This window comes from Vidua macroura, chromosome 1, assembly GCF_024509145.1.
Source record: "Vidua macroura isolate BioBank_ID:100142 chromosome 1, ASM2450914v1, whole genome shotgun sequence".
Lineage (NCBI taxonomy): Eukaryota > Metazoa > Chordata > Aves > Passeriformes > Viduidae > Vidua > Vidua macroura.
This window is the reverse complement of record NC_071571.1, coordinates 34,130,260-34,154,971: the sequence shown is the minus strand read 5'-3', so window position 1 is coordinate 34,154,971 and position 24,712 is coordinate 34,130,260. Positions and strand designations below refer to the sequence as shown.

Genomic DNA, 24,712 nt, shown 5'->3' with positions numbered 1-24,712 from the left:
TCCCCCTCGTTTGTGTTCTTATCCTAGACTCCAGCTTTTGTATACTGTTACTGTACATTTTGTTCCTGTCCAGCATTTTGTCTGGTTTATCTCTAAGATCTCAAAAGACTGGCTGCTCATCTGAACAGGCAAGCTGCTCTCTGTCCTGGCAGTGCTTGAGAGTTCAAACGTCTGGCTTGTCTTTTGGTGAAAGAACCTGTTCCTTTGGCAGGTCAATTATCGACCTGAATTTCATTACTGGAGATATTTTTTTCTGATCTTCAGATTTCCTCTGAAGTTAAATTGCTGCAAAGCTGTTACAAGCAGGTGGGAGTGGGGAGAATGAAACAGACAAAGAACATGCCAGAATGGGTAACATAAATAAGAGTTACAGCAGTTCTCACATACAGCAGTATTTTCTGGTTGAACTTGGAGCCAAATGCCAGTAGCTCACGGGGTCCATGAAGTTCAGGCATAGTGAGAGTGCAGCAGTCATGCTGAATGTACCAATTCCTGAAACTGGGATTTCTCCCAGAAGCAGTTGTGAAATGTGGCTGGAGGAAGGGAGAAGAAATGCTGCTGCTTATCCAGTTAAGTAAAAGGTTCCTTATGGCATGGCCTGCTACTGCTGAGAACATGGGAAACCTCCCATATTATTCACCATGAGAAGAGTTGAAGAATTTACTGCACCTGGAAAATACAAGTCTTTTGAGACTGGTGTTTCCAGGAGTTCTGTTTGTTTCAGTAGGCTGGCATCTCTAACTTAAAATGTCTTCATGCTCTTGAGCTAGTTTTATGAGCTTTATGAATTTTAAACATGGTTTTAGAGGTTTTGTGTCTGTGAGTTCAAAATATAAAAATAAATAAGTTTTAAAAAGATACTACTAAACTAGCTGTTAAAAGCCTTCCTTATTAACTGAAGAATATTTTTTTGGAAAACAAAAATCTTTCTTTGCTACAAATTTGACTGGCTGACTTGAGTGATATGTTGAAATTGATTTCTTTTCTGAAGAATGTGCCATAATATTGGAATTACAGATATAGTATAGTTCCTGGCTAAATCTCTTCATGCAGCTAAAAATCCCATTCAGATAACTTCCATATTAGTTTGATTTTAATTTCTTCCCTGTTTTCTTTCATTTTTTAATTTCAGTCATCCTTTCCATATATAGGTGGATTGTAGTAAATTCTGTTCTATGGCAAATTATTTGGGAACATCATTAAATTTTTAAAAACAGCAGGACTAATATTAAAAGGAGTTCAGCTGATCCTGATATTGCAGAAATAATGGTGTAGCTGATTTTGATGACAAAGTAATCATGAGATTAGATGAGATCAGAAAATATGTGCCTGTAAGAACTGGCTGTCCTTTTGATCTATACTGATGCTATTTGTCAATTCTGTGCTTCAAACAATGTGTCCAGTGATGTGTATGGAGGTAGCTGACACTGTGGGTCTTACAAAAAACAAAGTCAAGGAGCAATCAAAAAGTTGAAGTAAATTTGGAACAGGAAATAAAATGCTGATGGAGCTAGATGGCACCCACCAAGCTGGGAAATTCTGAAGGGAATTGGGAAGGATTTAGGTTTCCCTTTCAGAGGTTGGCATTGATTAAATAGATGAAATGCAAAGTTCCCTGGCACGCTGTACTTCTCTACTCTTATTTCAAAGTAAAGGGGTTAAAGAAATGCTTAGAAGAGCAGAAGAAAGAAAGGTTATGTAGATAGTATCTCCTTCTGTTTATGTTGTCAAGATTCTCTTGTTTTGTCTATAAGGCTTTTTGTTTATGGTAGTTCCTTCTTTCTATACCTGTTCAGCAGATAACTTAAAACAGCAAGCTACCAAGATCTGTAAAGAAATTGTGGTAAGACCTCTCAATGAACTTCCATTTTCTATTTCAGAAGCGGTTTTAATTATATCCTTTCCACATCCAAACCGTTTGGACTGGCATTTTTTGTGCTCAGTGTCAGCTTATGGACGCATTCTTTGGTTTTTGTGAGTTTTAAGAAAATGTTTCATGTGATTTTAAAAGAAAATTAGGAAAAACTGTGTTTCCCTAGTGTTAAAGTTATTGTACCCATTTCATTCAGCTGATCCATATCTCTGTCTCGGAGCAAGTTTTAGAACTTAAGAGAGGGGAAAGTGGGTTCTTTTTAGTGAAAACTGTTCAAATTTGGCAAGGTTACAGTATCTGGAAATTGTTCATTATTTTAGCATATTAGATGTTTGTAATGAGACTGTAAAGAAGCAAAAGTTTCTAAGAATTCTTTACATTTAGCAGAGCCTGTTTGTTGAAGAGTTTGAAAGATTACTTCCTGGCAACTCTTTGGACAGACTGCTGAAGTCTCTGGGAAGGGAGACCTGAAAGTTTTCTCTCTTGTTTCTCTGACCAAAAATGAGAGCAAGGACAAACTGCCTTTAGGGATTGCTACAGCTGAGGAGAGAAGAAGAGGCAAAGCTTTTCAAGATTGGGTTTAAAGGAGAACAGAGGTCCAAGGAAACAGTCCAAGGTCTGAATTTAGTTTACTGCTTTTCAAGTCATGGTCTATGAGATCTGTAGAGCTTCCAAACTCTATGGAATCTTGATAGGTCCAACTTGTGAAGTTGGCTTAAAAATTTAGGACTAATTTTTCATTTGACTGATTTCCAGATCTATCAAACTGGACCATATATAAATATATACATATATGTATGTGTGTGTGTATAATTATTTAATTTTTGTTATTATTGCCGAAATAGGACAAAGCAAGTTGTATTTTTCATTTAGAAATAGAAAACACATGAACTTTTACTGGAGCTGTCAGGTTTACCCAACAGAAGGGCTTAAAACACAGACTTTCTCCAATTAGTAATACTCTGTTTTCTAATTGAAATTAAAATTTATTTTTAAAAACTCAACACAAAAAACTCAAAACCCACACTCCTGGTTTTAGATGTTAATTTTGTATTAATAAGTAATAATTTAGAATTTTGTCTGATAGTTGATTTTTCTGGTCCTTAGAATTTTTCCTCCTATCTTGTATGCATACAAAGAAAAATATATAGATTATGATGGTATTTCTAGCTGTGGGTGCCTCAAGTAGTAACTGTGAGGTCATCAAAGATGGTTGGGTGGGGTTTTTTTCCCAGTATAGCATCAGTCATCAGAAAAGCAGCTCTCAGTCTGAGAGGTCATTTGACACAAGGAACACACAAATGACTTGTGGATCTGTTGTGTCATGAAATCTGTTCACATTTAATTGTGCATACTCAGTGAGAAACATTGCTTATCAAATAATTTCTGAGCAATACACAAACTGATTAAAAGAATAATCAACAGTGCATTTTTCAAAGTTGTCTAAAGATATTTGATTCCTCTGAATTTACATTAAACTCATCGCTTGAAGGTATTTTTTCAGTCAGTGTAAAAAGACTTCAGGATTTTGTGGCATATGAAAGTTTATAACATAAACCATAAATCTCTCTACACACACCCACACCCTCCAATATAAAATAAATGAAACCCAAAGGTTAGATGCAATAACACCCATTACTTATGCAGACGTATCCATAACAACTAGTACTTACCTCAGTGCTTTCTGCTTGAGGATGATGAGCCTATATATACACTGGTTTTTCTCATCAAGGCATACTGTATGCCCTGTGTTTTCATAAAACACTGTAATTGGAAATAGTCTGGCAGAAGCCTTCCAAGTCTTCATCTTGGCAATGAATCTGGCTGCAAAGTGATTCTAGTTGTACAAAGCATTTGAAACTGTTTACCTCTCACTGCTGGTATTCATTGATATGTTTGTATTTCTTCAGTGTCTCCTCCAGGCCTGTAAAATTCTCTGTAGTGCTTCAGCAGATATTCTGCCAGGAATATGACAGTGGACTCAAACTGAGTGCTTCTTTTTTATTTTCATGGTAGTAGTGGTGGTTTTGGGTGTCATCCTCCTCACCCACCCTGATCACTCTGTTTTAATGGCTCCAAGCACTTGTCGATGATTGAATATTTGGATGCATGCAGCGACTAGAGTTACACACATTCTCTTGAGTTTTCTCCTCAGTGTTGTATACCTTACAGCCTGAGTTCTTTGTTTATTTGGTACCCTGATGCAGCCAGAGAGCTGTGGTCAATGGCTCTATGTCCAGGCTGAGGCTGCAGATGGATGGTGTCCCTCAGGGCTCTGTCCTGGAGCTGCTGCTCTTTAATGTATCAGTGGCAGAGGGTGTGATCAAGCACACCCTCAGTGAGTTTCCAGATGATGTGAAGCTGAATGGCACAGCCATTCTCTCAGCCTGGAGAAGAGAAAGCTCCAGGGAAACCTCATTGCAGCCTTCCACTACTGGTAATAACCAAGGCAAATGGCACTTTGTATCTGTTGGAACTGTGAAAAAAAAAATGTGTGTTTATGGGAAGATTTTGAAGTATAGTTATGCTCTCATCTCACCGTAGATACTTAATTGCACCATCAAATACAATGTAGCCTCAGGAATCTTTTTTAATTTCATGCACAGTAAGCAGAAGAAGGTTTGAAGTGCAAAAAAGTAAAAATAAATGTGAATTGAGCAAAGAAATGAGTGTCAGGACTGTTAGATAATCTGTGACTGAGCTGGAAATTGACCTTGAGGCCTTTGATCCTAGCCAGTGCAGAATATTCATTCTCTTCTTTAAAACTGGGACCAGAAGTGACTTTGGTACTTAATAATTTTCTTTAATGTAAGCTTTGCCCTTATTGATAGTGGGCTAAAAGTACTTACTATGCAATGCTTTTTCAAGGTGCTTTGTGACCTTTTCTTTTTCATATTGGGCTTTAAAACAGAAGGAAAGAAGCTGGTCCTTTTATACCTGCACAGAAAACAAGAGCTAAGACACATTGCTTGTGCTGGAGACCAGGACCATGTCCAGACTTACTGTGGGAAGCAGAAAAGGATAGAATCATAGAATATGCTGAGTTGGAAGGGACCCATCAGGATCATCCACTCCAGCTCCTGGCTCTGCTTGCCTTCTTAAGGGCTCTGTCCTGCAGAAACACAGCACAGTTTGTTACTCTCTCCATGTCCACCATTCCAGACAATGTGCTAACTGGTAGGCTCCCTTCTTTTTTCACATTGAACATAACTGGATTTTAAAAAGAGTGGGTTTTTGATGATGGCGTTCCTCTCACATACAGAGCCCCAGCAAGTCTCAGTGAAACCACTGAGCAATAATTGCAGCTATTGATCGTTGTTTGCAGAGAATCGTGAAGTTCCGTTCCTGGTCATGGCAGATGCTACAATGCTCCTTTCCCATTCCACTCCAAACCTGCTCTTAAATAACCAGATCTGATGAACAGCAGAGGTAATTTGCTTGGGCAACTATAGCTGCTGTTGAGTTACAGAAAAAACAGTCTAATTTCCTTTTTGATAAATTAAGTGATCAACTGGAGATTAAGAGCCATTGATTTCAAATGAGAAAAGAAATGGATTAGCAAAGACCTTTTCCTTGCCTGTTTGAGGAAGAGCTGGTGTGTGGGTTCCTCAGACCTCTAGTTACCAGGCTCATCCTTCTGAGAAATACCTCAAATTCTACTAATCACCACTGTTAACTTAACATGCATTAATAGCAATGGGGAGGTGAAGTCTGCAGATGTTCTTCAACTCAGATTTTTGACTTAATTAAAAAACATCACATAAGGGATCAAGAAACAGTTAAAACCTTTTGTTAAGAGCTTAATTCTTTCCTCGTGGGTCTTGGTGGCTTGATCTGTTAATTAAATAGTTCATATAGGTCTTTTCCATCTCCTATAATAGAACCTAAATTTGAAGTAGCTATTTTACAGCTGTCTAGTGTTCCCAGGAAAGCCTCACTACTGTCTGAAGCTGTTCAAAAGCGCATTGAAAAGAATTTATGATCTTGGTTCCTTTGCAGCTGGAGTGGCTTTTAATATTGCAAAACATACTGATTTATAATCTTAACTGGTAGCTGCAGAGAGAAGGCCATTTATTGCATGGGCATGGAGAATGAGCTATTGTATTCCCAGCAGACACTACCTCAGGCTGCAACATGACTGTAGTGCAGTCTGCCTCCAGTCATCCATCCCTGTCCCAGTCCACTGATGATTTATGCTGATGGATGGTAGAGCATGCTGTACCTTCCTGTGCTTTCCTTCCACAGTCCACCAGATTTCTTTCTATTGAAGTCAGATTGCAAAGGGTTGTCAGACTCCTTGGGTCTCATCCTGTACTGGAATGATATGGCTGTACTTTCACACTGGAAAGTCAGTCTTTACCCCAGTAATACAGCAGCAGAAAAACTTACATTTTGACTGCTCATAGGAAACTTCTGCTTATCAAGGCAATGCAGAGAGTATTCTTGATAGCTGTCAGTCTGGTACATTTAATTGATAATCAATTCATTAAAGTTTTTTTCAAGTGTGTAAGGAAGAAAAAGAGAAATCTAGTCAGGAAAAGATGTAAGCTATTACCTCATCAAACTGATAAGCTTGGCTGCTGAGCTGATGCAGTGGACTGCCTCTGGTAAGGAGTGTCTTAAGCTTTTTATCATTTAACCAAATTGTAGGACTCCATTGCCCCTTTCAAAACAAAAACAAGAAACCTTCAACCCCAGGGTTGTACATTAGTACTTGGCATGGGCAAATTTCAGCTAGCAGGAAAAGAAATCATGTTTATATACTTTTATTTGCTTGTTTTGGTTTCAACTCCCTTCTCCTCGGCAGAAAGAATAAAAACAAAAGAGAAGTTATTAATGTTTCTGGCTTCAGGGGTGGTGCTGACATGGGAACCCTCGAACAATGTGCAGCTTTTTCTTTGTTATGAGGCTTTTCCAAGCGTCTTGTCTGCAGTTCATTGCCAGAGAATCTCGGTCTCCTGCTGAGGTGGTTTGTTTAAGGTGTTTATTTCCAAGCTCTTTAATTCATGCCACCTTCCCCACGGTTTTCTGTCATAGAAGATGTTTGTCTTCATTTTGACTAGGCTATTAGATACTCTACTGACTGCAGTGGAAAACTTTAGAGCTAGAATAAATTATGGAGGACTTGCAAGGCACTTCTCTGCTTCTCTCTGAAAATCAACACCACTCTACAGAGCAAGGGGTGAGCACACTGCCACTGCATTAAGGAATGAATATTAGAACTTGCTAAAATCCAAACTGAATGGAGAGGGAGATACTTCACATAGCCTTAGTAGATGGATTTAGAGACAGGAGGAGGGAATAGAAAGGGCTTATTGGAGGGACAGGGAAAATGCGTTGGAGGAGGGGGAGCGTTATGCCGGTGGTCTTAATTTCTCTTGTAATCCAGCCACCATACTTGCATACCATGTTAGTGCTGAATATAAAAAGAGTTCAAAGCAATTTTAGTTAAATATTGTGAATTAATTCTGTCAGGAATGCAGTTATATTGTCCTGATGCTAGTATACAGCTGTCTGTTGAACCTGGAGAAGTATTTTTTTGCCACTTGGGTTCTTTTATTAGTTTGTTTAGAAACAGCAAACCAAAGAAGCTCTTCCTCTGAACAAATACCCTTTAACGGGCCATACCTTTTTAAATAAGCCTTTGATGGAAATGTTTTAAAGGGTTTTGTTAAACTTCTAAAACTATTTATTGAGAATAGAGAAACAGACTAAAAATAGCAAGCACCTGCTGTTGCAGGTAGTAACATACTTGGAAAGGTGATGTTATGTGCAATTTCACTTATAAGGTCATTACTGAAATATGGGGTTTTTTTAAAGTTGAAAGTGTCTTTTTCTATAGACTGATAGTCTTTTGAGGACAAATTATTTAATGTTCTTTAGAGGGTTTTACAGAATTGTGTTTGCAAACATTTCCCTCTTATCATATCCCTTAAATAATTTCGGTAAATGTATGTTGTGCTTTTTGTTTCATACTTGGCGGTTGATCAGAGGAGGAACAATACAGAATAAAAATTGTATTAAGATTTATTGCTGTAATAATCGGTAATGTTGTCAACTCCTAATTGTTAATTAGTTGCTGTTTAGTACTAACAGTAGTAGAATTTAGAAGGTACTATACCATCACATTAGGAAGTAATGTTCTTTGTCAGCTACTGACTGTAAAATTAGCAGCTGGATTGTTTAGAAGAATGTGCATCTTTTTTTAAGTTACCCTGAAAGGTGTGCATTTATACAGTAGATATTTTAGTATCATGATCTGAGAAGGCCTTGCTTGAATGTCCTCCTTTCCTTCCTACCTCTTTCTAAGTTCTTCCTGATTCTAATTAGTTAAAATGAATAAGAATAGCAAACTAACTGATGTTCTGGAAATTCTGAATGATCCATTTTCAAATGACTAAATATAGTAAATTTAACACTGTTTTGAAACAGGGCTGTACTACTTTTCAAAGCTACCATGAGCTAGGAGTGAGGCATTGCTTGTCTACACTATTACACCAGAATTAAACAACATTTCAAATTCACATGCAAAAATGAGTGAACAGATTTTTTTTTTTTATACATAATTCAATGCAAGGAGAAATTTTACCGCTTGTAGGAAAGTTTCTCTTTCATATCTTTTTTCTTACCTTACTTAATTAAAACTGGCTTCTGACATACCGGTGCATTTATTAGACTGCTTGATCCCTTAGACATTCCTGAGCAGAAATTGAGCTTTCTCTGCTGAGAAGCCTGCCTGAGCTTGACTTATGTGAACCTGGAGCACCACTTTCACCTGCAAAAAGTGCAATGCCCTTCTGTTGCTTTCTATTACGTCAGTCATTAAGGAAGTGCAGATACTTCAGGCTTACATGAATGCCAGGCAAAATTGTGGAAGCCAAAGAATGGCGTGTAATTTTTTGTGAGCTTTTATAGTGACTAGTCTTCCTGTTGTCATCATTGTAAATCTTTTTTTTATTATTATGGTCAGCTAGCTTTGTATTAATTGGTGTCACTATTTGATTAATTATTCTATATTCAAATTCTATGTGAGGGCAAAGATAGTGTGAGAATTTTGAAGGAATTGGTAACTTCTTGTATTTCCTATGTGTTCACACCAGGCTTTTTTGTTTGTTTGTTTGGTTTACATGGGGTTTTTTTGCAGGGGGGATGGCACAGGGTGGGTGTGGGGATTTGGATTGTTTGTTTGCTTTGGTTGGTTGGGTTTTGTTGTTGGGGTTTGGGGGGGGGGGGTTGTTTGCTTGTTTGGAGGGGATTGTGGCTGTGGTGGTTTTTTCTTTGTTGGTTTTGGGTTTTTTTGGGTTTTTGTTTTGTTGGATGCTGCATGGTTTTGATTGGGATAATAAAGTAAAATTAGAATGTATAAGAACATACTGTGGTCTTAGAACATCTTTGATTATTAAGCTTATCTGTGTTTAATGTTGATATTTTTAATATCAATATAGTTTTATATAAATTATAAATTAATTTAAAGCTTATATAAATTCTTTTTTAAACTGACCATTCACATTTTGGTTTTATGCTCCCTCTGCAAGCCTCAGTTTATGAATGGTTGCTTGAGGGTAAAACCTTGTTTTTATCTTTGTACTGTATGGGTTCAGACCATTGAGGTGAGAGATCACATGGCAGGATCCAGTTCTAGTGGAGCTCTGAGGCTCCATCCATTCCCTGTTCTGCAAAATCCTGTCCTTTCTAAGAGATGGACTGAGATGGCCAGATTCATTCAATGGAGGGCACCAAACCCTTTGTTACACTTGGCTTCCCAGTGCCTGGGGATATTGGAACCAATTCACTAGCTTCAGTGTATGAAATCTATTTCACTTTCTTGGTTCTCAAGATAATTTGAGATTCTTCTTCAAAAATAGGTGTCAAAGGTACAAAACTGCAACCATTCTGCTCCACTGTTAATACTTAAGGGCAAACAAAATAGTCTTGTTGCTCAAGCTTGATTGTTAACAGCACTTAATGATTCTCATATGGCAGTTCCTGTTATCCCAATAATTGAGTTGTAGTCTTCCAAAAGGTGCTGTTTGGGGATAACTATTTTATTTAAGTTTATTGACAGTTTGTTTACAGAAAAATAGATTTTTTTTTTTTCTCTCAGAGTATTAGGTTCACATTTACGCACTATTTTCAGTGATGATATCTTCCTCTTAAAGAGGGGGACACCCCCACACCACACCCTCACTCCCTTTGGGAAATGTGATATGTGTTTTTGTGCATTTCTTGTTCCCTGCAAAGTAGGCTTGTTGCTGGATGTATCCTGTAGCTCTGATGACAAATCTGGAGCCTTGGATGAGGCATATTGGTAGTGAAATGATTCCCAGTGAAATAAAATAATAAAATTGTGTAAGACACGGCATTTACCTACAAATGTTGGAAGAAGACATTTCAGGAAGGAAAGGTTAACTGAGCACCTGGTGTTCTAACGCATCTGGTTCCTGTCCGTGCTCCACCTGGCTCCACCTTGCTGTCTTCTGGAGCTTCTTTTGGGTAACACTAGATAATTATGCTCTTTCCTTCTTCCTTACAAGAAATGGCTTAGTTCTGTGCACTCCCTATCAGCAGAGCAAAGATTAGGAATCCTGTCTCTTACAAGACTGCAGAGTAGTAGCACAGAAGATAAAGCTGCTTATAGTAATTTTAGTGACTCACAGGAAAAATATGTTTTGTTTCCTTCTCGTACAACCCTCCCTTAAAATAAACCAAAAAATCCCTCAACCACTGTTTGCAGAGGAGAGAAGACATGGTATTAAACTGAGAGTAAAAAGCTTTCCTTTCTCATTCCTGGTAAAGATGAAGAGTTTGATCTGGTAAAATACTGGGCTGTGCTGCTAATAGCAGTTCATATTAGTGTTTCCAACCAAAATTAGAGGTGGCCTGTTTCCAGTGACACTTGGAAATTTAGTGCTGTGTTGATAGTCTGAAATGGAGATCCTCTGGCATTGCATGTGCCACTGCAGCTCAGTTGTGGTTTAGCTGGTCATGGAGTTGGGATATAATCATATTATTTTAACTCCTGGAGATCATTACTACTTTGGTGCTTGAGGGAAATAAAACCCTCAAGCATCAGAACTGTCAAGATATATCTTTTTTGAAGTTTTATATAAAGTAGTACTAGGTTTTATTTATTTTTGAATGTTTAGCCAGGCTTTCATTATTAAAACTAGATGAGAACAAGGGTTTGAGTATTTGAGTAATATTAATATGAAGGCTAAACACAAACCTATAAATTTTTTAATTACTTAGGAAAACTAACTTTTTTGAAATAACTGCTTCCTTTATGCTAAACTGTTTATCCTAAAACATGGTCTTAAGCATGTACTCACCTCACATTGAAAAAACAGAGCCTTGTGGTTTATGTAAAGATTGTTCTTCTACTACTAGTTACCAAGTTTTGCCCAAAAAAGACCAAACTTCCCAATGGATTTGCCCAAAAAAGGCCTGGGTTCTCATAGAAACCCACAGAATTCAACCCTCAATCAATCAATCAATTATCAACTCTAAAAATTTATTTCCTTATAATTTTGGCAAAATGCTAAGAGCAGGATGAATGCTCCTCATTCTTTTTTTTTTTTTTTTTTGGCACTTCCAGAGGTACTGTGTAATGATGTGTATGACCTTAGAGAGGGGAGAAATGTGTGAAACACTGGAAACTGAGCAGTTTGACTGAATACGTAGAAATTCTGCAGGCAGGGCTGGGTCCACTCCTTTTCTCCTCCACTCTCTCCAGTCTGGCAGTGTAGGGAATGACAAACTCTTTCCCCCCACAGGCAGCCCAGTACCAGGTCACCTCCAGGGAGTCACAGCCATGGAAGCAGAGGGGCTTTGCTGGCATCAGGAGTCATCTAGGGAGACAATGCAGCCACGCTGGCCAGGAGTCCTTCAACCCAACAAAAGTGATTAAAGGGAACATTGCGCTGGTGTGGGCAGTGCTGCAGGACATGAAAGTGGTTTGATCATTGTTTCAGTACAGAATAGTGTCCTTAGATCATGAATTAAGTTTTCTTTTAATTGATTTTGGGGACCTTCCCTGATCTGAGAGAATGCCTTTCCACGGTACATGACTTTTTAAAACTCTCAGCCAAAAGAGACATCATAGTGTGGTGAGGAATAAAAATGCTCATTTAATTACTGAAATGAGATAATTTTAGAGATTACTAATGATATATGTTATGTCCTCTGTGCTTGACTGTTAAGTGCAAATGGACCTTTTATTTACTCTCCAGTGGCATATCATGAGGTTATTTGATTTGAATTAAATGTTGTTAAATTCTGTGAAAATGGCATTCTAATTTTTCTCTATGTCAAGCTTCATTAAGTGTATTTGCACTTAGAAATTGCAAGCAAGATGTTAACATTTCAAATGGTTAAAAACTGAATATTTAAAAAGTAAAATTAAATAGCAGCAGTCTTGGAGGAGGTCTTTTTCTCTATGGGACATTTCTAGCACTGCTTATTTCCTGTTGATTTGATTCATTAATATTTTGCCTATCAAATAAATACATTAATGATTGCATTTGGTTGCAGCAATAATTGTGTGTTTCAAATAAAAACTAATTAGCATAGTAAGTGGAAAAGCATCATGGCACATGAAGTGTGCTTGCGGTTCATTACATCTGAAAGATCACAAAGACCTTTTTTGACATTTGTTGCTTTCAGCCAGTTACCAACAATTATGTTCTGTTTGAATAGAAATTAAGTAGCTGATTTACAGCATTACTCTTTTTAAGCTGAGGCATGAGCTACTGAGATTGAGGGTGTCTTCCATCACAGTGCACTAGAATATTCTCTGAAAGGGTTAGGATTATACCCTCCTACACAGCTCTCTGTCTTGTAGTTGCTGCTGGAGATTTGTTTGGGTTTTCAGAGAAGGTCATAGTGGGAGATGACTTAAATTTGGGTTGATTGTGTTGCCATTGTTTGTGCCAGAAGCAACTGCAGACTCTGGGTGCCAGCCTGTTCAGGTGTGCCAGAGGTCTGAGAGTGCCCTCGAGGACTGAGCTGTATCTCCAGTCAGCACCACTCCAAAAGGGACCAGGAAGGCCCACAGCTGGGATGTTTTATACTGCTCAGCCTCAGTTAATGGAAATTATTTTGGGGACAGAGAATTGGAAAGTTCTCTTAATTTCTGGTAAGGGAAAACTCTTCTTAAGGCAGTAGATTATCTGTAATAAGGATTTAAGAGTAGCAAATAAACAGATGAAGGCATGACTAAATTGATCAAGTGTTTTGTTTGAGAACTTGAGTTCTTATTTGTGTGTTATTTGTATATGATATGTGGTACTGGAAAGTTATGCACACTCTCATTTTTCACTTTAATTGCCTGTTTGAAGGCAGCATGACAGATGCAAAGGTTGCTTTCAGCAACTGAAGAGCACTGTGGTCACTTTCTATTGTGCAATAATTAACTTAATTGCAGAAATTAGAACATTTTAAAAATATTCAGGATCCTTGACTGGACTCCATGCATTCTTTCTCTTTTCTATTGTCCATATCTGAAATAACCTTTTCTTGTATATAGTTATATCATTTTTTTTTTCAATGAAAGATGTTTTTCAGGTTTGCAAGTCCTTCTTCTTTGTTTACTTGGCTATTTGGCTTTTAAATTAAAAATGGAAAATGTCAAATTATCATCTCAGTTGTATTGCTAAAATACTTTTAGTAACTGTGCACTAAATTAATACATGTGAAGTTGTAATCAGAACACTGTTTGTCTGGACAAGATAAGGGATGACCATTATTTTTAAAAGTTCACAGTCTGAATTAAATAGTGGCAGTTTGTAAGGATGAAACAGGATTGCTCCAAAGTAGTCTTATATAAAAAGTTCTATTCTGCTGTAAGATCAAAGCACAGGCTTGTTTCTGTGTAGGTTATCTGAAATACCATGTGTTATTTTATCACCCACCAAGATACCATTTTCTCATATGACAAAACCCTGAGTTCTTGTGTCTCACAGGGGTTGTGTTACAAAATGGAATTTCAGTTGTGTTACTTTGAGTTAGTCAATGGATGTTGTTGGTTGTGGTGTTCTCAGAGGTTTTTGTGCTTTAGTTTTCCATGATTTTCTGCTTTTGAACTTCTCTCCCCTTTTTTATACTTCCTTTTGCAGTGGTGTCCTCTGATTGCATTTTAGAGGTTCTGCATTCATTAAGACAGTGAAGCTGAAAGGCTGGGAGTGCTGTCCCTGGGATCATGGTGTCCAATGAAGAGGCAGTTTTTACAAATTACCATTTTCCTTGGGAACTCCACAAGGACTGCCTCACATCCTTGGGAGGTGCACCAACATGAAGGGGCCAGTGTGTGCTAATCCAGGGTGTTAAGTCAGCAGCTGCTGCTTTGCCTTCCAGCTGCCTGTGTGTGCATTCCCAATTTATACTTGTTGGGTTCTTTTACTGAGGCAGCCTCCATTTAAATAAACCTTCTGTTTGACATTTCCTTTTGCTAACCACTTGTCTGCATGCATAATATGTAATTTGCAGTTATCAAGATTAATGATAACCTTTTTGTGCTTGAAAGGCTTTAGGAGAAGTCCACAGTAGTTCAGCTTTTGGGCTGTGACTTCTGATGCTTTGCCTTGTCTTTGGACTGCATTATTCTCCTGCTGTAATGCAGCAATTGCAATTGCTCAGTTGCTGAATTGCTCAGTGTGGAAAGTCCACAGGCCTGGTATGAGCAGCAGCAGAGCACCAGCCCAACAGAGCTGTCCCCAGAAGGACAAAAATCCTGCAGTTTCATGACCTTCTTGTATGACTTATGTAACCTGTGTCTTTAAGGGCCTCTTTTTTCATGGCTTCATGCATTTGAGTACAATTTGATGGGGGAAATAAACTGTTTGCAGCTAACTGAGAAGTTTTTGCAACTCTGGGATAGACCAAGCAGCCAGAATTTTGTCCTTAAACATATTCTGGAGCCTCTAGCCTTCACCAAAGCTCTGAAAGTTTACATAAGTACAGTGTTTTCTTGTTTGAACTTGCCTGAATGTAGCTTTCTTAGTCATCTATTTAGAGGGCTAAGTCGTCTAAAGAGCTTATTGTGGAAATGTGAAAGTTGGTATCTGATCTCTTTCGCACATTTTGATAAGTCCATCTCTGCGGCATTTAACACCTTGATCTTAGAAAGAACCTAAACTCATGCTTAAATAGTAAAGGTGTTCTTGAATTCCAGATTTTAAAATCTTGCAGAATCACATTTATCCTCCAGTGGTCTGTCTTTGAATTGAAGAGCATAATCTCCTTTTCTGAAGATGAGGACATACTTTTTTCTGTTAAAGATATAATTAAGGGACTCTGTTAATTTGTCTGTGATTTTTTTCTTTTTATATATAAGAAGACACGAATAACACTGCATTTGAAATTGATACTGTGAAACTCATAATGGCTTCCTTGTAATGGAGGTTTTAGATGGGGAGGAATTTCCAGTAACATTGAATTTATCTATTTCTGGCTTTTTAAGCTACATCCACATAGGAACAATTGCAGACTTTTGAGGAAGCCAACAGAAATATTTGCCTTGGCATCATTAGTGAAGCGAGCTAGTTTCAAGGGAAGTGTAGGTTTTAATTAACTAGCTGAGCTGACTTATATCAGCCAGTTTCAAGGCCAAGTGAAATACAAGACAGGCACTCTGTGAACCTGCTGGTGGGCGAGCAGAACGTGTGTATGGATGTTCTGGCAAAGTCAGGTTTGAGTCTGGGGAACCTCTGTGTTGGCAGTTTACCCCAGTGTGATCTTGCACAAAAAGGTGAGATTATCATTAACATCTCCAAGTGACTTGGGAGAGACTTGTAAGTCCTTGGTCCTTGCAAATATGTGCTTTTAAAATGCTTTTAAAATCCTTTGCAGGGCTGTTATTTTCATTACATTAAAGGCATTTTGTTACTCTTTTGGAAATTAAACTGAAATGGAAATAAGACCCTTGGGTTGTCAAGGGGAGTTTTGCCTTTTTGCTTTTGTTGTAACCACTTGGTAAAAATTTGATGTGACTTACAGAAGACACATTTTTCAAATCTAAGTCTTTTTAAGAAAGGGACATCTCTAAACCCTTCCCTCCAAAAAGTAATATCTGCAACATCAGTGAATTGTCTTGTACTTCTCACTTCACCAGAGGCTCACTGGAGCTCACTGAGAGACCTTGTTTGTTAGGCTGAAATTTGTTCCCTAATAATCACCCCCACACTCAATTAGCATAGTACCTCCTATGACAAAGATGGATAAAAGGATAATTATCAGCCATAAAGAAGCTACTCAGGTTGTTGGTGGGTGAAATCTGTTGGAGGATTACAGCTACCAAAAAATTTTGACAATCCAGCCACTGCATTTGTGAGTGAGTAGGGATTCATGTCTCCTTCTTTAGGCACCTGGACTTCTGTCAGTCTTGACCTCAACCTCTGCTTTTGTTAAATGGTGGCAGGGTGGGATTAAAACCGGACTGGCCAGTTCATATTTGAAATGTTAAAGAGCAGTATAATTTTTACTACCTTTAGGTCATTATCTTTCTTCTGAGACTATCTTTACCACTTTGCTAGTGGTAGTGACCTTTCCTGGTCTCTGTAAGAAGAAAGTTTGTGGTTGTAAAATAATGCCACTGGAATTTGTTAACATTTTGTAAGGTGAAAAGTGATCTTTCACAGTGATTTAAAACCAGAGCTCTTATGAAGGTGAAGTTGCTTCTAATAACTTTCTTGTATCTTGTAAAGAGTAAAAACTTATTGCTGCATTATATACAATGAAGATGTGGTGTGTATTTTTGTGCAGAAATATTAATGTAGAACCAAGTTATATAATTGAAGAATGTGCTTATACAGGATATGTATGCCTTTTTTTATTATTTGCTCTCTTTAAAATACTTTGCCAGGTTAGGATTTTGCAGTGCTTTCAGGCTGCAAAATTCTGTGTACTGAGGTGATTTAGTAATCATAGAATGCTTCAGTAGTCAGTGATTTATTTTGTTAGAACATACTCCACAGAAAATGCCTGGCTTTGTGTGAATAGTTCAAAGATGGCTCAGTGCAATTTATGGTCTCTCCGCCTTAATTATACACTCATACTGCTTGTCTAGTTGTCCAGTATAAAGCAAGTTGTGGATGTGAGAAATTGGAGGGGTCTTATCCTCCAGATGACTGAGTAATTCTGTCTCTCTTACGGATGTTAGCATCCACACTTCAGTCATTTAAATAGTGAGGTGCTGGGATGCAGAGCAAAATTCTGGAGTAGTTAGTGTAAGACAAAAATTTCATTTTAATCATATTTCATTAAAAAAAAAGAGAAAAAAAATCTGGCACCATAGTGAATGAGGAGGACATAGCTTAAGAAACTCTCACAGCACTGCAGAAAGTAATTCTTCCCACTGTGGAATGAAATCAGTGGCACATAATGTTTGTAAGAAGAGACAAGCAATGAAGGCAGCTAATGTTCAGCAGCTGGCAACTTGTTCTACCAGATTTAAGGTGTTACTGCAAAACCAGTGAAGTAGTGAGTCTTGGATAACCCTTGTTAATTCAAGAAGTGAGGGAAGCTAGTTAATGTTAATCAACCAGTCCCCTCAATTTCTGGAGTAGTTTTTGTGTGTGTGCTGGATATTTTTCTTACAAGAACGGGAACTCAGATCAGCCTTCAGTTATATTGCTTAAGTATTTTCAAGAAGAAATTTGTCATTTGTGAGTGTTTAAACCATTATAGGTGTCTATTTGGAAACTATTTAGGCTACATTTGGCTGACTTTGACCAGTCTATGTGAGTTTGAAGAAACATTGACTAAACATGTAACGTTATACAGGGCCATTTTTCTGAGATTGACAACAGATTTTTGTCTCCCCTGCTCCTCATTCCCAAGTCAGATTAAGCGAGAGCGTTAAGATGCAGAACATCCTGGTCAGTGGGGCAGCACATGTTCAAAGACATGCTTTGGGGCAGCATGTGTGGTTTTAGAAGGCATTGCTAGTGTCTGTATGAATGTGCTTAGGCATGAGAAAAGCAGAGTGCTGGAAGTCCAGGCTTGAAGGTTCAGCATCAGAGAATACTGCTGCTTAATCTCACTGTAGATCTACATGCTATTCCTTAAAAAAGAAAGAAAAATAAAAAAGCACTAACTACTGGGGTTTTTTTAATCAAGTTTGAGATGGTTGTGATCTTTTTGTAGTTGTTAAAAATGTATGTTCATTCTGCTCAAAAAAGTGCTAACTATCATCAGGAATGTAAGCAGAGACTGCCTAAATTGGAAGTTAAATACAATAAAGGGGGTGGAGGGGTCAGGCTGGGGCAGAAGGGAAGAGGGCAGTGCCCAAGTGGTTATCAACATCTCCTTGAAAGTTTTAACTTGTTCTTATGTTGGGACATTTTGAGAGGGGAGCAATGGAGGGCAGGATATAGGAAGAATTGGAGTTAGAAAGGGGCAGGAGAGAGGAAAGGCACTGTCTGAGGCTGGGCAGAGGAAGAGGAAATGGAGGCAGAAAGGAATTGACTGGTGGCATTTTTAGACAGTGAGAAAAAAGCTGGCAATGGTGGGCCAAATGTGTGTGTGCTTGGGTAGCACAGCCGTGCAGGGTGGATGCCGAGAGGCTGCCAGTGTGCCCCTTCATGCCCCTCAACTGGGGAAGGACTGTGCCAGGGCCCCAGGGCTGCTGCCACCTGTGGCACAGCGTGTCCAGTTTCTCCTCTCTTCTGCTCTTCTCTGAGGGCCTTACCATGGCCCCAGAACAAGTTTATGTGGGTTTTTTTAATATTATAGCTGAGGAAGACCCAGCAGTGTTACATGTAGTTCCTACTGCAGTGCAGAGGTGAATGCAGCATTCTCATGACTGGCAACCCAGCACGTGGTTGCAGGAGGAATAAAAATGTGTCAAGCATTCTAAGTGCTAAATTCATACAAGATTTTTTTACCGTGGCTTGGATTATTTTGGGGAATTGGTATATGCAGCATAATTGACTTTAAAAACATGTGAAGTCTGATACATGGAGGGGGAAGGGATAGATAGATTGAATAGAATCTGCATTGTGTTCCTCGTGTGACAGGCAGCACCTACTGAGAAACAGGAGTCTGCTTTCTCCAGGTGCCAGCAGGCAAATTGCTCTCTGCTTTGATAACACACTCCTACAAAAGTTATGGGGCGTTTGGTTTTTGTCTTGTATTTTCATCTTCAGCTGATGTTATGGGGAGCTGCAGGCAAGCTGTGGGAAGGGTGGTGGACTCTCCATTAGAGCCTTTCCTTGTCCTCTCCCACAGATAACGTGCAGCATTCTGATGTAAACCAGCCACAATTTTGTCTCCTTCAGTCACAGAAACTGTTGTTTATAGATGGAGGTTAATCCCATTTAAGATCTGGATTAGCAAAGACATAGTCATTTAACCACAGATGCCTGAACTTGGGTTGCAGCTGATTCCTTAAGCTTTAGCTTTCACATTTTTCAGATTCTGTACTGCCTTAGTGTGTGACTCTGAACTTCATAAAAAGTGTTAGCAAGTTGTCTTCACAGTTCAGTTGGACAAAACAATCCTTTTCCAGGCTGAGAACCAAGGACACCATTGCAGCTTCAGGCCCAAAAATTAGAAACAACAGCCAATTGAGGAGAGCAATTTGGGCGGATGGGACTTCATAACCTGAAGCTGTAATTGGACAATTAACCCAAATATGTAAATGGACCAAAACTTATAAAAGTTTTTTTCACTTTTATAAAAGTGAAAACTTGTGACCAGTCTTCCATCTTGGGTCCGTCTTGGGTAGAGCCATGACCAGGCTCTTGTACTGCCCAAGGTGTATCCCTTAAATGCCTTGCAATAAATACCTACTTTATTCCTTAAACTCTGTCCAGCCTCTGTTCCAGGCAGCCTCTCTAGGCATCACAGCAGTTCTCAGATAGTCCTGGCTGGGATTAATGCCCTGCAGACATTCTGCATCGAGACAGTTCCATGGCAGGCTGCGCACTGCCGAGGTGTAAATCTAAGAGAGCTCACCATGTCAGTAGTTGTATGCTTGGCCTGCTAAATGGTGGTGAATTTTATAGAAGCAAAGGCAAATATAAGATCTCTGTATGCTGTGTGAACCTAACTTCCTCAGAGAGGTGAATTAGACACCATGGGAGATCACTGATGTCTTTGGTTAGCTTCATAAGTAGTGTGATGTGCTGGCAATTGCTGCAGAATTTCCCCAGGCACCAGCAAGATCTTTTCCTCTTAAGAACAACAGTTTGCTGGTTGGCTTGGGACTTGCACTTTTATCCCTCTTCACTGAACTTTCATAGAGTTATTTATCTCTTCAGGAATATATTGATAAAAGCATGTTAGCAAATCCTGCAACCTAAGCTGTGCAGGAGCTTAGTGCAGGAGTGTAAGTAGAAAGGATAGTAGATAGAAGGATCAGTCTGAGCTTTGAGAGGCAGACAGGAGATTCCCTTCTCCTTGAATAAAGACATTATCTGCTTCAGCAGTGGTGTGACAAATACACCAACCCTCAAGCACCGTCCCCATTCAGTTCAGTTAAAAATCTTCCTTAAGACACAGCAGCAGAGACAGAATTCGAAACAATTGTATCATGTTTTAAACCCCACAAAAACCACCAAAAGTGACTGATCACATCAAACTAATGTGCTTATCAAGATAATGAGTTTTTAAACATTAACAATGCTTAAAAGCTGTAGGAGGAAGCAAGAACAGTCCAAAATACGGGATTTGCTTGGAGTGCCCCACACGCTTCCCCTCTCACCAAACACAATGTAGATGGTTCTATGAAATAAAAGATGAATAGCAGCAGTGCTGTGGGGACCCATTTGGTAAAGGCCGTTTTTATTCTTGATAGTTAAAACATAGAAGTTACACACAGAATTCCTTTTCAAGTAATGCATAAAATGTGTTATTAATGACTATAGTAATCTGCACAGGCAGGATGCACACTTTCCATTGGGAACTTTTGAAGACTATTTATGCTCAGCTCTTAAAGGTGCCTATCAACTATGCAGGGCAAAGTTGTGTTCGAAACTTCAATACAACTCTGGGTTTTGGTATAAGAAAACTGTCTAAACTATGAACATACTCCCTTCGCTTTTGTTTCAAAAATTCAAATCAAAACTCCTTTGTTAGATAAAAGCACAACTTAACTGCAAAGGACAATGGAAATGGTGATTGAAAACATATTTTTTCATTTGAGTGAGAAAGTTAGCACTTGAGGGAATTTGGATTTGTTTGCTTTGGGGCTTCTGGTGGGCAGTGCTCTGCTTGGCAAGCATTTTGCTTCAAGAGCATTTTTGTATGACTTTTCTGATTCAGAGCTTCAGAAAATAAGCTGTAGAGAAGGGAGAGAACAAAACTCAGAAATGCAGAAGAAAAGTCTCAAGACCCAACAGAAGAGATCTAATCACTCTTGGAACATCTTAAAATGTTAAAATAGCTACATAAAAAAGAAGCAAGCTTGAGCCATTTAACACTATAAATAATGGAAAGCAGTGAAAACTAGTATTTATGAGGGGGATTGTGAAAGCTTGTGTGACAGTTGGAAATTACATCACTGTTGATGTTTCAAATTCTTGCGTAAAGTAATGCAATACTGTGTTTATGAATGAATGAGCGAGGGATGGAGCTGTGTTAAGTGTACTCTGTGGATAAACTGGGTTGAGCTATTTCGTATCTCTTGTGTCCACTTAGGTTACTTTTCACCATTCAGTCCCCTAATTTCAGTGTAAATGCACAAAGCTCAATTCTGTGTATTTCTTTATTCCAGATACAGACCCACGTGTATTAGAAAAACAAGAACTTCAGCAGCCAACCTATGTTGCTCTAAGTTACATTAACAGGTAGGTGTGGTTATTTTTCAGGTGTAACTGATCTTGGTTTGAACAATATATATTCTAACAAATGACATGCTTATGGATGCATGTATGTTTTGCATCATGGGATATGACACTATCATAACACCTGTTTTATAATAAAACAGTTGAATTAAAATTTAACTAAATTTTTAATGACTTTTGCATAGGGCACATGCAGCCCTTCAGCTGTACTGCTCAAATATTTAGGAATGAGGTTTTAGCTTTTGATGTTTTAGCTAAATCTCATGCCAAACAAGATAATTTTTCTTGGCTTAGTTTTCTATTGTAGCTCACACAAGTGAGTAGAGAAGGATTTCACTTATGATTGAAAAAAATTCTATCTGATAATAGTTCAGTATATAAGCAGATTTTTTACAGAACTTCAGAAGTTTTTCAACCACAATATATATATTTTTAAATCTTACTTACCAACCCTGTATAACCTAAAACTCGAAAGCAATTAAGAAATTAAATCATTTTAAATGTACTTTTCTAAGTAACAGAGCCCCAGCTTTTCAGTTATTGACTGATAGTGGTACTTAAACATCCAGGGTATTCCAGCATGGATTATTAATTTTTATACATAGAAGACCAGTTTACTTTTTTAGTTTTGCTGTCTAGAGGATGAGATACAAGCTCATAACCCTGTTAGCTTGGAAGATTAACCCAAGATTCAGTTTGGCGTAGACTCAGTTGATTCAAACTCTCAAGGGTCACGCAAAATTTTTCTTTATAATTCTACTTTGTTTTAAAAATGGGGAAAAGTGAGACAAAAGCAAAAACCAACAAACGTAAAAGCACAGAATCCCCTGTTTGACTTTTTATAATGTTTGCTGTGGCAAAAAAGTGTCAGTGGGTGTGTGGGGGAAGAATACTTTGAGGTACGGAAGTAAGAAGTGGTGTTCACTTGATGAAATGACTACATTTTCTCCACTACATGAGACCATGATTAAGAATAGCCAGTATTGACATGATTTCCTACTTGGCAAGTAACTCTTGTTCTTCCTGGAGACAGTCCGACTCCTAAAGCATATTTTGAAATTAGCCATGACCCTTTTTAACACTTAGTTCTGCTGATCTCATTTAATGTATAAAACTTTTTTTTCCAGTATGTAGGCTTAGTATGCTGTTGTGCATGTTGGTATGTTTCCCTCTTTCCATCATATACTTGGGTGTTTTCTCTTTTTGCTTCTGAGGTTATTTAACTTAATGTGAGAGAGGGGAAAGCTTTTGGTTTGTTTTTTTTTTTTTTTTTTTTTAATTAGGGAAAGGCTTTTTAAGACCACATACTTGACCATGGGACTTGTTTTAAGGCAGTGGGACTAGATCATCCAGTTTGGAATCAGACTACTTTTAAAGTAGTTTGGAAGTGATGCTTCATCTAGATTTCATTATTTTGGTACCCTTTAAACAGAGTTCTGTGTGACTGAGACAGTTTTAGTTGCCACATAATTTGTACAAACTTTCTTACCCTGTCATTTCTGAAAAGTAATTCTGGAGAACTGAACTGTGTTGTTTGTATAGTAAACCTGAGTCTGAATTGACTTGTGCTTGAACCAACTGCTATTTAGTTGCTCTTTTAGTTGTATTTTAATTTTTTCCGAAGTGCTAGTATCTTTCATTGAACCACCTGCTCTATGCAACTCAAGCTCTTGAGGGAGCAGCAATATCCATTACAGTACGAGACATGCCTTTCTATTTCCCACTACATATGCCAGAGCTGAGTTCTGCTTTGTTGTCCCAGGCTATGAACTCAGATTTTGTAGCCTAATACATGTCATAAACATGTTGCATACTGTTAGATATCAAACACCAGATACTGCTGCACTTTTTTTAAACCCATGCTTTTATGGCTTCCAAGTGGAACTGAACTTAGCTCAGTTCCTGCTGTGAGTTACAGACCTTAAAACCATCTTCCTCTGCAAGTTTGTATATTCAATATGTTCTGTGTGGGCCATACGGTCTCGTGGAGCCTGGGAAAATAGGGACAGCTGATTCTCAGGGACTGCCAAAATTGTACGATAAGATGTACACCAAATATATGTTGTGGTAGAAAGATTAAATGGGTGTGCTTTATGCTCTGCCCATTGCCCTGTTCTGTGGTGGCTATTATGAGCTAAAACAAAACATAAATCTGGGTTGTCTGGCTTGATAGCTGGGAGGATAAAGTATCAGTAAAACAGATAGTAGAGAGGGAAGGGTACTGGAGCCTCTGTTTACAACTTGAAACATACTCTTGTTTCCATTTCCCTTCTATCCCTAGTTATTTTCTCAGGCATATTTTTGGCAATACTGTTTGAGCTCTGAAGTTCTGAGGCAGCCCTCAGATTGTGGATGTCTAAGTCTGTAAGGCTCCAACTCTTTCTCCGCTGGAGATTTACTGCCATTACAGCTTTCAGTAACTACATACAGATGCTGCTTCCATAGTGTGTGATCCTCATGTAGACAGATAACATTCCTTTTAAAACGGGTGGACAAAATATAAATTATGGGTCATAATGGTTTGTTACTGCTACATCAAACACTTCCATCAGACACTGAATTGCCACAAATCCCTTTCTCAGACAAAGTTTAGTGTAGCTTTAGTGCAGTCCCCAGTATTGATGGCTATTCCCTGCTTTCTTCTGCTTTGGTTCCTTAGAAGTCAGAATTGGAATCAATAAAAGACACACTACAACCAAAGCAGATGCAGTTAATCTGTTTCCGTTCTATAAATACAGGAGAGGTTTGTCTGCAAGGAGTTCAATGGTGCTACTACAAGAATGGAATACTGGCTGTGATCTGTCAGGAGTAGTTGCAAATGGGCACTTGGGCCAACATCCCCCAGTACTTTCTAGAGGCATTTCCTTTGTAGATGGGTCAAGACACCTTTATATTTTCTATTGCGTTGAAATGCAGTAGTTAGCCACAGTGATTAATATTGCTTATGCTGCCTCTTAAATGCAGGTTTTATAGCTTTAAGTTAATAATCATGACTACGAATTTTGCTTGGTATTCATTCAATCTACATAGCATTGTTTGTGCCTCTGAGTGTGCTAGT

At 38.4% G+C, this 24,712-nt stretch overlaps 1 protein-coding gene across 1 annotated transcript in view; it reads left to right on the top strand.

Moving 5' to 3' along the window:
* JAZF1 (JAZF zinc finger 1) overlaps nucleotides 1-24,712 on the top strand; it is a 188,371-nt gene that overhangs the window by 81,959 nt on the left and 81,700 nt on the right. Inside the window, exon 2 of the mRNA XM_053999878.1 lies at nucleotides 21,585-21,657. Coding sequence (XP_053855853.1) covers nucleotides 21,585-21,657 — 73 coding nt within the window. The remainder of the gene's footprint in view (nucleotides 1-21,584; nucleotides 21,658-24,712) is intronic.